The sequence below is a fragment of the Phyllostomus discolor genome, chromosome 10 (genome assembly GCF_004126475.2).
Source record: "Phyllostomus discolor isolate MPI-MPIP mPhyDis1 chromosome 10, mPhyDis1.pri.v3, whole genome shotgun sequence".
Lineage (NCBI taxonomy): Eukaryota > Metazoa > Chordata > Mammalia > Chiroptera > Phyllostomidae > Phyllostomus > Phyllostomus discolor.
The window spans coordinates 31,153,656-31,170,704 of NC_040912.2; the positions used below are offsets into that span (position 1 = coordinate 31,153,656).

The 17,049-nt window shown below is 35.3% G+C and overlaps 1 protein-coding gene across 10 annotated transcripts in view; it reads right to left on the bottom strand.

Annotated features, from left to right (window-relative positions):
• The window catches only part of AKAP9 (A-kinase anchoring protein 9), a 168,300-nt gene that overhangs the window by 117,883 nt on the left and 33,368 nt on the right, over positions 1-17,049 (bottom strand). For 9 of the 10 annotated variants that reach the window (XM_036010628.1, XM_036010627.1, XM_028525171.2 and 6 more), the window contains exons 4-8: positions 14,375-14,428; positions 13,846-14,016; positions 12,832-12,987; positions 11,802-11,999; positions 3,193-5,577 (exon numbers count right to left, since the gene is read on the bottom strand). In XM_036010628.1, coding sequence (XP_035866521.1) covers positions 3,193-5,577; positions 11,802-11,999; positions 12,832-12,987; positions 13,846-14,016; positions 14,375-14,428 — 2,964 coding nt within the window. The remainder of the gene's footprint in view (positions 1-3,192; positions 5,578-11,801; positions 12,000-12,831; positions 12,988-13,845; positions 14,017-14,374; positions 14,429-17,049) is intronic. The other variant, XM_036010625.1, reaches the window with a different exon arrangement.

Here is a 17,049-nt window from a genome sequence, read left to right on the forward strand (position 1 = left end):
GTTTCACTGTTGGTTCTTGATAAACTCACTTTGTTTTGTTTATTCTTCTTTTTCATTCATTTAAAAATTTCATTTTTAAAAAGATTTATTTTTAGAAAGAGGGAGGGGAGGGGTGGGAGAAATATCAACGTGAGAGAGAACTGGTTGCCTCTTGCACGTACCCCCAACCAGGACCCAACTTGCAACCCAAGCATGTCCCCTGACCAGAACTGAACCAGCAACCCTCCGCTCTGCAGGCTGATGTCCAACCAACTGAGCCACACTGGTCAGGGCTTAAAAATTCTACTAACTGCCCGTCGTGCGTTGGACATTGTTCTCGTCCCTAGGGATATGGCAGACAGGGACCTTGCTTTCAAGGAGCTGACATTCTAGTGGTTCTTCCTGTAGTTTCTAAGCTCCAATATGCTTTTTTCAATTCTAATTATTATCTTAAATTTTACACATATACACTTCAATCCATGTTGCTCCCAAGCATCATTAACCAATCATATCGATTAACAGTTCTGTCACGGTTCCTCTTCCTTGCTTGCATCCCAACAGTGACAAGACTTCTATGATGTTTTTTTTTCTCCTTCTGCTCAAAAACTTCCCAGTTATATTAACATATGATGGACTTATACTTCAAAATTATGTTACCTTTAATTATTTTAAAAAATCTTAATACCTCATTTACTTTGGTTTCAGTGAGAGATATCTGTTCTATTTATCAAGGTTAGTCCAGAATAGAAGTATCATTTTGTGGCCTCAGCATTATTTCTAAGCATATTTAGATTGCTCTTAGATGTCACTGTTGTATAAATTATTGCTCAATTTCTTCTGTGAGCTTCCCTCCACACACACCAACACCTCACTCTCCTCCCTGCCAATAAGGGGGTTTGTCTTGGTAGTGACTAATGGGCAGGGACAGTTTACGGGCTTGTGTCTCTTCACTTTCTGGAAGTTAATGTCTAGGAGAGGGTATTTAATGTCACTGAAGATGTCTTTAGTAGGAAAAATAAAATTCTTATTGAAAAAATATGACCATTTTGACATCTTCAAATTCAGGTCCTATTCCAATAATGCGTTTAAAAAATACTTAAGGGATTTCTGGTATTTTTACAAGTAATTAAATTAAAACCAGTTTAAAATTTTGAAAACAATTCCAGGTGTTTAACAAAACATTAATAGTTATGCTGTATGAATTTCTTAACTCCATTTAAGTTATCAAAATGGATATAATTAGGGAAATTCACATTTGATATATCATAAACATGAATATATTAGAATAACCAAGGGAATACTTTCCAGTGACTTCCTACTACTGTATGTAGAATAAAATCTCAACATCTTACAAATTCTGTAATGCTCTGCAAGATCTGGCCTCTTCCTTCTTCAAACTCTTCTTACTCCAGTCTCCCTCTCTAAATTTATTTGTATCTTCACAATTGCTCTAATTTCCTTGTGGTAGGCTCCTCCCTTCATTCAGATTTCAGTTCAAATGTCAATTCCTCCAACAGACCTCTCCTGACCATCCTATTTAATGCTGTTTCCACCACTACCCATCATTCTCTCTCACATAATCTGCTTTATTTTTTTCATAGGACTTAGCTCTATGTCTAACTACTTGTTTCCTTGTAAACTGCTTGCCTCCCTAGCTAGAATATAGGCTCTCTGAGGGCAGGAACCTTCTTTGTTTGCCACTATACTCCTATACCTGGCAAGATATTCAATATTTGATACATAAATGAAGAAACACATAAAGCTAGAGTTAATAGACTTAATATCATTATATATACAAGATACCTAGTGGAATTTTCCTGTTGTTTTCTTTTTTATTTTATAGAGAGAGAGGATGGGAGAAAGAGAGGAAGAGAAACATTAATATGCAAGAGAGACCAGGCCTGCAAAGCAGGCATGTGTCTTGATCAGGAATTGAACCAGTGAACCAGTGACCTTTTGGTTCACAGTCTGGTGCTCAATCCACTGAGCCACACCAGTTAGGGCTTCCTGTTATTTCTAATATTAGTATCTAGCACATATAAATCGTTGGGAGTGACCTAGTATTCCTTATTACAGGCATTCTTTAACTGTATTTAGAATTAATACATTTTTCCCTTTCAGGTATATGAGGTGACCCAAAATAAAACTGGAATTATCTTTTGGAGGGCAGGCCCCTTGTAGTACAGGCTTTCCCTGCTAGATGAGTATTTTAGGAACCCATCTGTATCAGTATAGGAGTTGATGTTATTGTGAGAGGCTGTGTTCGGCTTCAGTGAATTTTTTTTTTGAAGAATCTTTCAACACATTTTGCCCATTTCATGATGGGTGATTTATGAGCACACCTGCCCACACAGTGCTGAGTGTTCAGTGGGTTTTCAGCAAAAATGGCATGACCCCAGTGCTCCACTCTTCCTATTGACCCAATATCCTCATGAGCAACTTTTCCTTTTGTTTCCCTGATGAAAAAAAGTCCTCAAAGGGAAACGTTTTGCCCATGTGGGAGAGGTGAAACAAAAAACGGCAGAAGCCCTAAGAGGCACCAAAATTGAGTGAGTTCAAAAACTGTTCTGAGCAGTGGAAAAAACGTCTTGACAGGTGTACTGCATCAAATGGAGAGCACTTTGAAGGTGACTGTAGTTTAAATGTGTAAAAATAAATACACAATTATATATAAATAAATTCCTTCTTTTCTTGGGTCCCCCCTTGTAACAAAGCTTGAAGAAAACTAGACTAAATTGAGATCCCCCCGCCCTAAGGGAAATACAGTTTCATAACTACTACATAATCATAGAGTACTTCAAAGTTTAAGAGTCAATTATCAGTTGTGGAACCTTGAAAACACCAGTATGAAATAAAATTCTGAAACCAATCTTTGGGACTTTAACAAAAAAGTAAAAAAAATAACTTTTCTAAAGCTTACATTCTCAACAAAGTTATTTAAACTCTTATCTTTCCAAAGAAAATGTGAAACCATTACTATTTATTTCTTGAGCAGAATGTACAGCATAGATTAACTGAAGGAAAGCCAACAATGTTTAAGAAAAAACAGATAAAAGAAAAAATAAATGATAGGCCCAAATGAAAATTATATTATAGTGTTCAGTTTCATTCTCCTGTAAGCGGGTTAATTTATGTTTTAGGAAGATAAAAACATGTCTAGTATGAAATATACACTAACAATGTGCTTTGGCATATATAAACAAGCAAACATACCTGCTCTGATTTGAGTACACTAAGTTCCTGCTGGAGTTTATCATTTTCACTGGGTTCAGTTATCCTAAGTGATAATTCACTTGTCACTGATGGCAAGTGATCCAAAAACAATTGTTCTTGCTTGCTTTCTTTTTTAATACTCATATTTTCAAAAGGTATTTTCTCATTCTCCATTATTTTTGATTCACCAAAATCTTTATTTATTGCTGAAACTGATCCTTCGGAATCGCTGCTTGTCACAGTCACAACTCTGTCTTTTAAAGAACTTAACTGAACATCACATCCCCTCATATTTTCTGGCCTATTTTGGTTAAGGATGATTTCTAGCTCTTTACATCTCAATAAAACTTGCTCTTTCTCTTGTTTTAAAGATTTAACTTCTTCACTTAGAAAATGAACTTCCCCATGTTTCTGTTTTAGTTGTTCAGAAAGATCAGACAGTCTCTCTGACAGTTCTAATTTTTCCCGCTTGGTTACCTCAAGTTTTTCCATAAGTTCTGTTGTATCTTTCTCAACAACCTCACCTATTTCCAATGGTTCTGCTATAAAAGTTTTGTCACCATCAGAGATAGAACTTTTCATTTTTGCTGTAGTTGGGTTTATTTTTTGCAAATGATGAAGCTCTTCACTAAGTGCTTTAAGCTTGCTTTCATACTCCACCTCTTGTTTATTTTTACTGTCTTCTAAATCGTTTTTTGCCTTGAGAAGGCAAGCATAATCCTCTTGTAACTCTTGATAGTTAACTTCAAAATTTCTTTCAGCAAATGAAAAAGTGTTCCTTTGCTTCTCAATCTCTTCAGTTAGTTGAATACATTGTTTTTTGAGGTCCTCATTTTCCTCTGTAAGCATTTCTATTTCTTTTTGCCAGCTACCATCTTTGGATTTGGATTTAACAGAGTCCATGAAAAGTAATTTTTCTTCTTGGTTAACAGGGGTACATATTTTCAACATGCCTTCAAGGGCTTTTTTTTCATCTTTAAGAATACTATTCTCTGCTTCAAGTTGTACAAATTTTTCTTGAAGGTTATCTTCTTTTTCCTTCATTTGTTTCTCCAGTAATTCAGTTTTAAGTTGTAATTCTTGAACTTCTTGTTCAAGTGTACCCTTTTCCTTTTCTTCCTGTCTGAGTATTTCTATTTCTTTCTGAAGCTCATTGATTTGAAGTGTCATTTCTTCTGATCTTGAATTCACAAGGGACTGCTGTATATCTTTTAGCTTTGAAATTTCCAAAATTAACTGATTCTGCCTTGTTATCAAATTGTCTTTCTCAAACTGCATGGTTTCTAGCTTTTGACTCATTTCATTCTGTAAGCCATCTATCTGCTGTTTATAGTGAATGCCTAAGTTATCTTTAAGTTTTTCAATATTTATTCGATGTTCAATTTCTAAATCTTCCTTTAGTTTGGAAAGTTCTTCTTCATGACTAAACAGAAGCTGTGTTCTCAGTCTCTCTAATTCAGCTTCTTGTGATTCGGCCATTCTGTCTAACACAGCATTCTTTTCTCTTTCTAACATTTCAAGTTTTATCTTATAATTTGTAACTTCTGCTTCATGTTTTAATTCTAGTTCCTTCCTGGACTCAGATGCAGATACAATCTCAGCTTTCAAATCCTCCACTGTACTAAGGGACTTATGTGCTTCATTGAGTTTACTTTCTTGCTCAGCTATCGTCTGTCTAGCTCTCTGAATCTGGTCCCTTGAAAAGCTCAATTCTTCAAAAAGGTCTTCAAGCTGTCTTTGTAGAGCAGACTTTTCTCCTGAAATTATTTCAAGTTCTTCCTTTAGTTTTTCCTTTTGGGAGTTAGTATCTTGCAATTTTATATTCAGTTCATTTATTGCCATATTCATTAACTTTACTTGATCTTCATTAACTGTAATATTTGGATATGATCTTAAAGCATTATCCATTTCTCCCCTATGTTGTGTTTTAAGTTCATCCATCTGTAACATGTGCTGTTTTATTAGCTCTTGTTTCATCTGCACTATCTGCTGCCCATACATCTCATCCAGCTCTGCCCGGAGTTGTTCTAACTTTCTTTGTGTTTCTTGTTCCATTCTTTGCAGGACATCAGTTTCAAACTGGTTATCTTTATGGTTTTTCTTCTGAAGTTCTTCAACTGTCCCCATTAATTGTTTTATTTCCTCAGAACACTGTCTTTCTTTTTGCTTGGAATTAGTCAGCTCTAAATTTATGTTTTTTATCTCTTGGTTCTTTTGTACAATCTGTTCTTGTAATTCTTCCAGTAATTTGTCAGCAGTTGTGACTTTATCCTTTAGCTCAAGAGTTTTTTTTTCTTCTTCAATTATTTTTGCATTTAATTCTTTGATGATTGCATCCTTTTCTTGTATTTCTTTATTTGAGCTTTCCACTCGTCTATTTTGTTCCTTTAAAAAAAATAAAAAAGGTACTTTTAGTTCCTAGCAACTTATGTCACTTAACACCATTACCTAACAAGTAGTATTTTTACATAATTGTATAAGAAGTGACTGCTGGGCCTGTCCCTCAACTTTCCCTAAGCCAATGAGACACAGGACTTGTTTACCCAGCACTACCTGTTAGCAAGCAAAGTAGTGCTGGCCTTCTTGGAAGGAAGCAATTTTCTTACAGTGCTATGATGAAAAGTTTTAACTTGAACATTCACACATTAACTTAAAATGTGTCTAAATCACTATATTTTCAACTTTCTTACTGAACCATATTCTAAGCATTTAGTATCTTTTCTAGCTAGTTAGAGAATTTAGTATGTACTCTTCATAATTCTAGAAGTTTTAAAAATGAGGTTCCTTCCATATACTCTAATGACCCAAAGGTGTTTGATGGGCAAATGTATTAACTTCATTTCTGGGCCTAAGGGAATTAGAAATTTAGGGATATGCAACACTTAAGTGGTTGAACCTCAAGTGACATGCAAGACAACCACACCATTTATGACATATCAACTTGGTCCTGGACTTTTGGTTTAAATAGAAATTTGAAAGCAGGACAGATACTTCTTCCTGGTTTGAGATTCTAGTTTGTAATTGTAGATAAGCCTAAACCCAGATCACATACAAAGCTATGATTTTCATTTATCAGAATCATTCAGAGGAATCTTCTACCAAGGAGTCGGGCAGAAGCTCTAGAGACAAGTTTTGCCTGTGTTACTTTGTTGCCTAAGTAATGTAGTTAATGGCTGTAGTCTCAAGAACAAAGAAAAAAGTAAAAGCCATAGAAAAAAGAATATAAGTAAGTAAACTAAATCACCTTAAGGAGACAAGAGTCCCAGGGCAAGGGACTTAAATGCACTTTGAATTAATACATTAACATCTACAATTTCCACTGACAAGAATGTCAAAGTCCAGAAGAAGGAAAGCCTCAGAGGGAAGTGTTGGCAGAGACCATTATGTACAGTCCAGGGAAGAGGACCAAGGTGCCAGGAGTCTGAGAACCCTGATCCATCTGGGAAAAGCATTCCAAATGTAGAAAGCAATGTAGGGGGTTGTAGCAAACAGAACTTAAGAATTCCAGTCTAGAGGCACGATCATTCCTACTGTGAGGTGAATATATCAGGTTACCACAGCCTAATGCCCTGAACATTTGATTCCTCTAACACCCCTTGATCACATGCTCACTAAACAGCTTTCTCTTATTATTATTTAGCTTTTCAAAAGTAAAATCCAATGAACTTGAAGTTATAGGTCTCTGGAAAGATTATTTCTCATTATAAATTAATAATCTTATATTTAAGATTTAAACATTAGCCTCTTGAAGTTAGAAAATCTGAGTTCACCTCTGATGGCTCAAGTCTCAGTTGATAGAAAATAAAAACCAAATCAGACTTCTGAGCCTAAAAGTAAAAGGCCAGATTCTTTATTATATAAATTAACCAAGGCAATGAATGTTATCTTGTGCAGCAGCTTAAGCAAAATCCTACCACCTTTTATCTTGGTATCACCTATCCCATCCAATGTCATTGTAAGTTATTACCAAGGACTGAGCCTTCTTACTTTAATTTCTGCACTACCATATGACATTTAAATCAGTTTACTCTGAAATCTTGGTGTTTTCATCTACAAAATAAAGATATTAGTTCCTCTATCTCACAGGATACTCAAAACTAAACTATATATATTATTAAAATGAAATATAAATAAATGTAATATACTTATATACTAGAAAAATCTGTAAGGCATTTGGAAACTATAAGACAATAAAATCAGTTCATGGAGGTCAACTTCGATTAAATTGTTAAATAAGTAATCTGTCTTGAAAATGTGAACTTTGTTACAAATCTGTAACATCTCTATTTCCTGATTTTCAATGGGGGGAAACCCCTCATAAAACAGTATTGTTTATTCAAAATTGTCCACTACCTGATATAACTGCAAACAACAATAATTCTTCATTCAACTATTAAATATAAATTCATGGTTCATTTTTCTTAGTACCATTTATTCCAAATGCATGGTTTTAAACCACTTATTCTATATTGCCAAAAAAAAAAAAAAAAAAAAAAAAGCAGCTCTGTGGTTAAAGATATGATCCCTCTACTTCTGGACACAGACCTGAGAGAGCAGGGAATAATGTACTTCCTACCTGTGACTACTGCACCACGGGAAGTTCAAAGGATTAGGACAACGTGACTAAGCCTGGAATCATCAGTGCAGTTGTCTAGGGGACCAAGACAGTTTCAACTGTCATCCTAATGCTTTAGTCCCTCAGCTACTCTGATGGAATTTCTAGGATTCAGTCCAAGAAAAAAAGAGAGAGAAAATAAAGTATTCTTGCTAACATTCAAATAAACAAAGGCTATTCTTCCTACATAAATGAATTATTTGAATTTTAAATAATCTTACATTATTCTGCTAAGTACAACATAATACAGTAAAATCCAATTTTCAGGCTCTTCTAACCTGGGCTGCTTACTTCTGTCCTGGAAAGACTTACTTTCAAAGAATACTGTTTTCTAGTTAAACTATTTTTTGCTCCCACACATTTTCAACATATATTATCAGCCTGGGTCATTATGTACACTCCATTCTCTGTCTAAAATATCCTCCCCACCTCTATCAGCTCAGATCTGTAATTTATTCATTTATTTACCACATAAAGACTGAGTAGCTGCTATGTGCCACACATTATGCTAACTGTTGAGGAAACAAAATACTACAAAGAGATTGTTCCAACTTGTAGATCACTTCATACATCACCTCCTCCCTGAAACCTACACTGAGAATCACTTCCTACTCAGAATTTTCAGCACATTTTACCTACATTTATCTTTGTTGTGTGGTGTCTTGTGTACAAGGCCTACTACACCATGAATTCCAGTGCAGAAAAGGACACACTTCAACATGACTATCTTTTGCAAGGGCCTGGTACAGAACGGGTGTTTTACAATTATCTACATGATGATTTTTAAATTACTTTGGTTGTAAAGCACATCCATTTCATAATTTCAGTATCTTATAACTGTATATCCTCTATTTTCCTAAGAGCATAGTCTCTGAAGTCAGACTATCTAGGTTTGGTATCTGGTTCTACCAACTTACTACCTGTGTCCTTGAGCAAACTGCTTCATCTTGCTTTGCCTTGGTGTCCTCATGGGTAAAATAGAGGTGGACATGGTACCTCTGCCTCAGAAGGCTGTTGCAATGATTCAATGAGTTAATATGTGCAAAATGCTCTGAATACTGCCTGGTACCATGTGCACAAAAATAGAGGCTAGCTAATAATTTTATTATTAACCAAACAATACTCTTGTCTTCGTAATTTCTCAACTTCTTGCAGAAATACCTCCTAAAAGTTTATTTAAAAAAGTACTGTGTTATATGTACTGTCTCTCCTCATTATTGACAAATACTATATTTGTGAATCTGCCTATTGATAAAATTTATTTTTAAAACTAAAATCAATCCTCTCAGTAATTTTCAGAAGTACAGAGTGGTGGACTTCTGGCCAAGATGAAGGCACAGGTAGATACACTCTGCCTCCTCACACAACCAAAAGAAGGACAACAAATTTAAAAACAAAAAATGACTCACTACCAGAAAATCAAACTGTTTGGAAATCTAACCACCAAGGAGTTTAAAGAAGAAACATTCATGCAGACCTATAGAAGGGGTGGAGAGGACACGTGGCAAGGCAGCAGCTGGTGGACCAGGTGGTCCCACATTTGCCTGCGGATAAACCGGGAGGAATAACTGGAGAGTGAGACAGACCACACAACCCAGGGTTCCAGTGTGGGAAAATAAAGCCTCAAAACTTCTGGCTGTAAAAATTTGTGGGGGTTTCAGTGACAGGAGAAACTTCCAGCCTCAAAGAAGAGTTTGTTGGAGAGATCCATGGGGTCCTAGAATGTACACAAACCCACCCACCTTGGAATCAGCACCAAAAGGGCCCAATTTGCTTCTGGGTAACTGGGGAAGAGACTGAAAGTGGTGTGAGAGTCAAGCAAGTGGCATTGCTCCCTCTCTGACCCCTCCCCCACATACAGCACCACAATGCAGTAAAGTGGCTTGCCCTGCCCTGGCGAATACCTAAGGCTCTGCCCCAACATAACAGGTGCCCCAAGGCAAAGAAATATGGCCCAAATGAAAGAACAGATCAAAACTCTAAAAATAGAACTAAGCCATGAAGAGAGAGCCAACCTATCAAATGCAGAGTTCCAGACACCAGTAATTACGATGTTCACAGAAATGGTAGAGTATAGTCACAAAATAGGGGAAAAAGTAAAGGCTATGCAAAATGAAATAGAGAAAAACATACAGGGAACCAACAGTGACAGGAAGGAAACTGGGGCTCAAATCAATGCTTTGGAGAAGGAAGAAATAAGCATTCAACCAGAAAAGAATGAAAAACAAGATTTCAGAAAAATGAGGAATGGCTTAGGGACTTCCGGGACAACTCTAAATGCTACAACATCCAAATCACAGCGGTGCCAGGAGGAGAAGAGGAAGAGCAAGAAATTGAAAACTTATTTGAAAACATGATGAAGGAGAACTTGCCCTATCTGGTGAAGGAAATAGACTTTAGAAGTCTAATAAGTCCAGGAAGCACAGAGTCCCAAAGAGGTTGGACCCAAGGAAGCACACCCCAAGGCACATCATAATTACATTACTGAGGATTAAAGATAAGGAGAGAATCCTAAAAGCAGCCAGAGAAAGGAGACAGTTACCTGCAAAGGAGTTCCCACAAGACTATTAGCTGATTTCTGGAAAGAAACCTTGCAGGCAAGAAGGGGTTGGATAGATGTGTTCAAAGTCATGAAAGGCAAGCACTTATCCAGATGAATCTATCCAGCAAAGCTATCATTTAGAATGGAAGGGCAGATAAAGTGCTTCCCAGATAAGGTCAAGTTAAAGGGGTTCATCATCACCAAGCCCTTATACGAAATGTTAAGGGGGATTATCTAAGAAAAAGATGATAAAAAATATGAACAGTAAAATGACAACAAACTCACAACTATCAACAAACTAAACCTAAAAAACAAAAGCAAACTAAGCAAACGACTAGAATAGAAGTAGAATCACAGAAATGGAGACCACATGGAGGGTTATCAGTGGGGAGGAGGGTGGGAAAAATGGGTGAAAAGGTATAAGGAGTAAGAAGCGTAAATGGTGGGTACAAATAGACAAGGGGAGGTTAAGAATGGTATAGGAAATGGAGAAGCCAAAGAACTTAAATGTACAATCCATGGACATGAGCTAAGGGGTGAGGGATGCTGAAGGCAGGGTGGGTACAGGGCAGAGGGGAATAAAGGGGAAGAAAAAAAGGGACAATTGTAATAGCAAATTCAATAAAATATTCTTTTAAAAAAGAAGTACATAGAGTGTAAAATATTTGAGTTGCTGGACATTCATATTTCCAGTTGACATCAAACAAGGCAACCACACTCTGCCTTCTTGTTTCTGCTCAAGAGGATGGACAGAGTGAATAAAGACAGCAGGGGGCAGTGCAGTGTAATGCAAGATATTCTGACTCTGGGCCAAATGGACAGAGTTTGAATCCCAACAGTGGCAACTGTTAGTGGGGTGGGCACAAGCAAGTCACTTAACACTTCTGAACCTAATTTTATCTTTAGAAAAATAAATAAAATATAATCTACAAGGATGAGTTGATTTTAGGATTTGATATATGTACAGGTATGTGTACGTCTGTCTCCCCAAGAGGCACTTATTTGCTAAATAAATGTTCCAGGCAATTATATAAAACATAACTAGTAGTGAATAAAGAGAAGTGACTATATTTTTTTCCTAATTAGAATCCATAAAATTTCATTTTGGCATTAAAATGTTTTCAGAATTTCATAACCATGGCTAAAATAAGTAGAAATACTTGTAGAAGGAAAAAAAAAAAAAAAAAAAGAACAGACATTCTAGTTGTAAATGTAGCTTCTCCTGAAAACTCAGTTCAACATAGGCTGATCACTTTCAAGGAACTCAGTGATGAGCCATATCTTAGAAACTATTATTGTAACTGCTTTCAAAATTAATTATTTTACAAACTTAAAAGAGCTTTTCTATATTAATTACAACATGTGATTCACGTACATAACAAAAAGATAAACACTTTCATATAAAACTTTGAAGTTAATTGTAAAGCTGCTGCTTCTTTAAAATAAACATACCATTTCACATGATTTAATTTTCTCCTGCAAAAAACTGATTTGGTTTTTGAAGTCTTCTTTCTTTTTCTGATAATCTTCTAATAGATGGTCCTGCGCTTCCAGCTGTTGCTGATGAGTGAGAATCTGTTGTTTGGCTTGTAGTAAATCTGCAGCTGTGCTACTATGAGTGCTGTTCCTCAGAGTTTCACTAGCCTGTAACTTAAAAACAGAAAGAAACCCAAAAGTATTAATTCAGAAGTGACTGTTGTAAGGAATAGACAACTCTTGCAGGTACTGGCTCACAACTGCTCTCTGGAAACTGAATTAACAGGCTCAAGGCCCCAGCAAACATACCACCATGGCTGATCAGGTGAGTACGGGCACATTATCCACATTGAACCAATTAAGACTATTCTTCCCATAGTAAGGCTGAGAAAATAGTCTGAGATAGATTAGACTGAGGCAGACAATCAAAAAGAAACTGAAATACAGTTCTTCCTGGATTCCTGATGACTTTCTTGTCCCAATAAATTTCAAAGGCCTACCTGTATTTCTACCTTGAATTCTGTAAAATAAGCCTGTATCCTTACATTAAATTCACCCCTTTTGCTTAAGGTATCTCAAATTCTTTATTTTACATTACTTGCCATCAGAAACGTTGACTAATACAATTAAATTACTAATCAAAGGTTAATGGAGTATATGCCGTCTAGATACCATTTTAGTCTCTAATTAAAATAAAATCACACCAGAGTTGGCAAATGATGTTATTATGTTAATTTATGCAAAACTGCACCCAATGAGACTTATAAAGTTTTGCAGGATTTCAAAATACAGATAAAAAAGAAGTACAAAGAAATCAAAAGAAACCATTCAAGAAGCATGAATTAAATTCTCAGTTAACGTAACAACAGGTATTCACTATTTTTTCCAACATGATACATAATAAGCAAGTGGATTTTAAACAAACATAAATTTGTTTTGGAAAGCGTAAAAAATGTTAACTGCTTACTAAAATTCTAATAAATTTTGTTCTATTAGTAATACTTACATGCTGAAATTGAATCTGCAAATTTTGACTTTGTTCTGTCAACTCTAAAAATTCTCTCATTGTCTCATCCTTCTCTCTTCTTGCTTGTTGTAAATTTGCAGTAAGCTGGGTTATGATGCCATCTCTTTGTTTAATCGCAGCTTCAAATTCTTGTAACTAAAAGACATAAGTGAAGTTAAATACTAGACTTAACTTTTAAAAACAAAGTTGATTATTACAGCTAACTGTTGTTCAAAAATATTATTTCAAAACTCAGTGGTGAAATTATTACAATTTGCAAGCAACCTTTTCCATATTTGAAGCTATTAACTTGCAGGAATTGGTTTTACTTCCAAATCAACTTTTAAAGAAGTTATCTGAATGTAGGAACAAAACATATTAGGTCTAAATTTATCCACGTGTCCACTTCCAGAAAGACAGTGCCATATCTTTAGGGATGCCTCAATCTGTTCCTAGGCAACACCACCACAGCCACATTCAATCCTCTTTTCTGAAGAGGAGATGAACCTGCAATGTATTCTGTCATCCTCATCAATGTCCTATTTCATCTCATTTGTGTAACTGACTGACAAAAACAACAAGAGGTTACTTACAAGGACTCACTGACATTTTTAATTGGTTTAAATCATCATATTTTGATGTGGTTCGCACAATAATTTTCTCTCAGGCTGATTACAAAAATATCTACTCTACTAAAGTGGTTTCAGCCTACCTATCTCATAAAGGTAAACAAAAGATTCCACATTTTATTAGCCCTGTTAATACAATCTTGTTTTTAAGCAAGCGTGCTTAAGTATACACCCATATACAAATAAATAATAGTAGGGCATTGGAAAACGGACAATTTTGAGTTTATATTTAGTAAGATAAAATACTTCAGATAAAAAATTTCACATAGGAGAAAAATAAAAGGACCATTCAATAACCCCATCTTTAAAAACTGTACATATACTATCACCCAAACTTTCTATTTTTGTTTCTGTGAGTAACAAAAGCCACATAAGGTAAACATACTTGCTGCAGTCCTTCAGTCCCACAGGTGGCCCTTAATTCTTCCAGCTCTCTGTTTAGCTCTTCAATTTCATGCTGTTTCCCAACCAATTCATTTTCCAACATCTCTAGGTGGGTTTGGCTGTAGTGTGCTCCATGTTCAGAATAAGAATCATCAACACCAAATTCTTCTTCCTAAATCAATCCAAGATTCTGAATAATTCAGGTACTAGCAACATTCCTCTGGAAAAGGAATTCACATATTCAAAGCAAAGTCCACTTTAAAACATCACTCTCACCTGGGAGTTTACTGGTATGGCAACCTACTTTGTTGTCAGTATTATGTATATCTCAAAAGCAAAAACAAGATATCTGCAAATTGTTACAACTGAGTTTTATAACAAAAGGTGGATAATTCTGTTTTGTTAAACATTAAGAGCATTTCGGATTTGACCAGAGAAGGAAGTACATGCAGAAAAAAGCTTTGTTAGTAAGCCAGATGGTTTTAAATAGTATAAAACATTAGTATCATGAGTAGTTTTAAATACTGTACCCTTAATAAATTTGTAGGCTTTCCTGTTTTCACCACAAAACTGCAACCATTTACCTGTACAAAAACAATTTTCTGATATATTATGATTTAAAATAGAATTTTATTTAAAGCTAACGATTATATTTCTGCTAACTGTATTCATGCCTCTTTTATGCCTTCGGAAAGTGTCTCATTGGCAAAAACAGGTATAAGTGATTGAAGTATTTAAAAGACATTATGATCATTCAAGTGCAAATCATTCCCATACATTTGAGTGCATCTGCAATGCAAAAAACGCTGCATTATACATTTTCTTTTAAGTGCCTTAAAGTTCTAACTAAGTGAAGTTTTTATTTGTTTTCATAAGGGTAACTATAAACTTCAAGTTACTGGATCCTCTTCTATAAAACACTGCCTTAAAAATCACTTAAGTAATTTTTTTTAAGCCTTATCCATGTAAAGTCATACTGGTACAAATTCAGTGAAGGCTGATAAGCAGCTCTAGACACAGGAGATGCAGAGGCAAGGAGCACTCCCCTAAGAACTTCTCCCTGAGGGCAGTACTATACAGCCGTGGCAACCCAGACAGACGTGGAGATTTTCCATAATATATCACTGCCTGTCTCTATCGCAGACATTTTGTGGTAGAGTCTAAAATCCTTCCGAAAATAACTGTTAAGAGAATTCTCATCACTTACTTGTTTCATATACACTTAGTGTAAAGAAAAACATACTTCTACTGAGAAGCAGGGGGAAAAAAAGCTCTGCTAATTGCCTTTATGTACCAAACAGCATACTAAATATTATCAAATATACTCTCGACTACTCTGTGAGGGAGATATTTTGCCTGTATTTTACAAGTAAGGAAATTCTGTTTCAGAGTTTCAGTGATATGACCAAGTTTAGCTTGGAGGAGATGAAGCTGAGATTTGAACACAGGGCTTTCTGGATCCAAAGCCCCTACTCTTTACATCATCTTGTTTCTCTACATACCAGAAAAATGACAGTGATATTTAGACAAAACTCAATATGAGTATGTGGTCTATGATTAAAACTATGTAATTCTGAAACACTGGAACAATCAGATGTAAACCAAAGCAGCCAAGATTAGTAAACTGCAAATCTAGCATTTGTAGGAGTTAAATAATACGGAGGTAGGGGAAAAGTTGGTTTATAGTTCTGAGTACGCAAAAACAGATTTATTCTTGTATTATTACCAAATGTATTATGTATTATTATTATTAAAGTACTTTTGCCCACTCCATATATATGTTGCCTAAAAAGTAACTTCATCCTGGGGGTGCGGGGTGTTGCTGAAAAGTGATGCCTTAAGAGTTCCAATATGAAAAGTATTACAGTGTTTATATATTTGATCTACTGATGACTCTTCTGCCTCCTGAAAGGGTGAAAATGGCTGAGAACCCCCCTGAAATCCTACCTCAATAAAACCAGTCTAACACCATTAAATGGAATGATAAAGCCTCAAACAAAACTAGCTCAAGAGCATCACAGATTCAACCAGTATCCACTTTAGCAATTGTCAAGAGACATCATCAAACACTTCATGAACTATAAATTTTTATACTGCTTTGTACATAGTGAATATGTAAGTTTCTCAAAACATAATCCATGTGAATCCAGACCCAACACAGAGTCTGGCACAAATAATGCCCCTTTTTTATTACAAAATCATAAGCACATAATTCTGTAACATAATGGTATCACACTCAAGCACACTATATGACATTTTAGGTAAAATTTTCAAATTAAAACTATAAATTATTATATCCATATTATTACCCTACCAACCATATTCAAGCAGGCATTACTTCTGCCAGACTCTGTATATAGTACAAGAGTTATTATTCAAATAAGGTTAAATATGACAAAAATTATCTCACAATTATCTTTTTTCAAAGTAATCCTCTCACTGTTTTTAAAAACTGTAAGAGAAATAAGCCAGGTGGTGAAAGACAAATACCATATAATCTCACCTTTAACAGGAACCTAATCAACAAAACAAACAAACAAGCAAAATATAACCAAAAACACTGAAATTGAGAACACGCTGACAGTGACCAGAAGGTAGAGGGGAGGGAATTTCAGGGGAAAAGGGAAGGGTTTGCAGGAACAAGTATAAAGGACACATGGACAATAACAAGGGGGAGGTGGAAATGGGAGGTGGGGAGGGCTGGGATGGGCATAAAAGGCAGAAAACTGTACTTGAACAACAATTAAAATACAACAAAAAACTGTAAGTCAGTTAATCAATTAAGTTATTGTGACCAGCATTAAAAAGAAAAAGTATCAAAGGATATGTTACATAGTAAAGTATCTTTTCCTGAAATTTTTGTTTGAAAAATTCACATATATGCATATGAATGCAAAAGTATGTATCCATATGCATATACTTATTCATATACACAATTTTCACATATTTAACAATACATATGTAATTGTATATGTCCATATATAAAACTATATGCATGTAAAATACATTTCTTACTGTTGAAACATAATTAACATATTCTAACTTTTATTGGCAGAATTTATATTTAAATATTATTTATAGATTTCCAAGATGGCTGCTGAGTAGGTGGAAGCTCTACTCAAGTCCTCCTATTGGCAAACCGGATTTACAGCTAAATTATAGAGCAATCAACCTGAATTACCAACTAAAAAGGACAGCTAAAGGG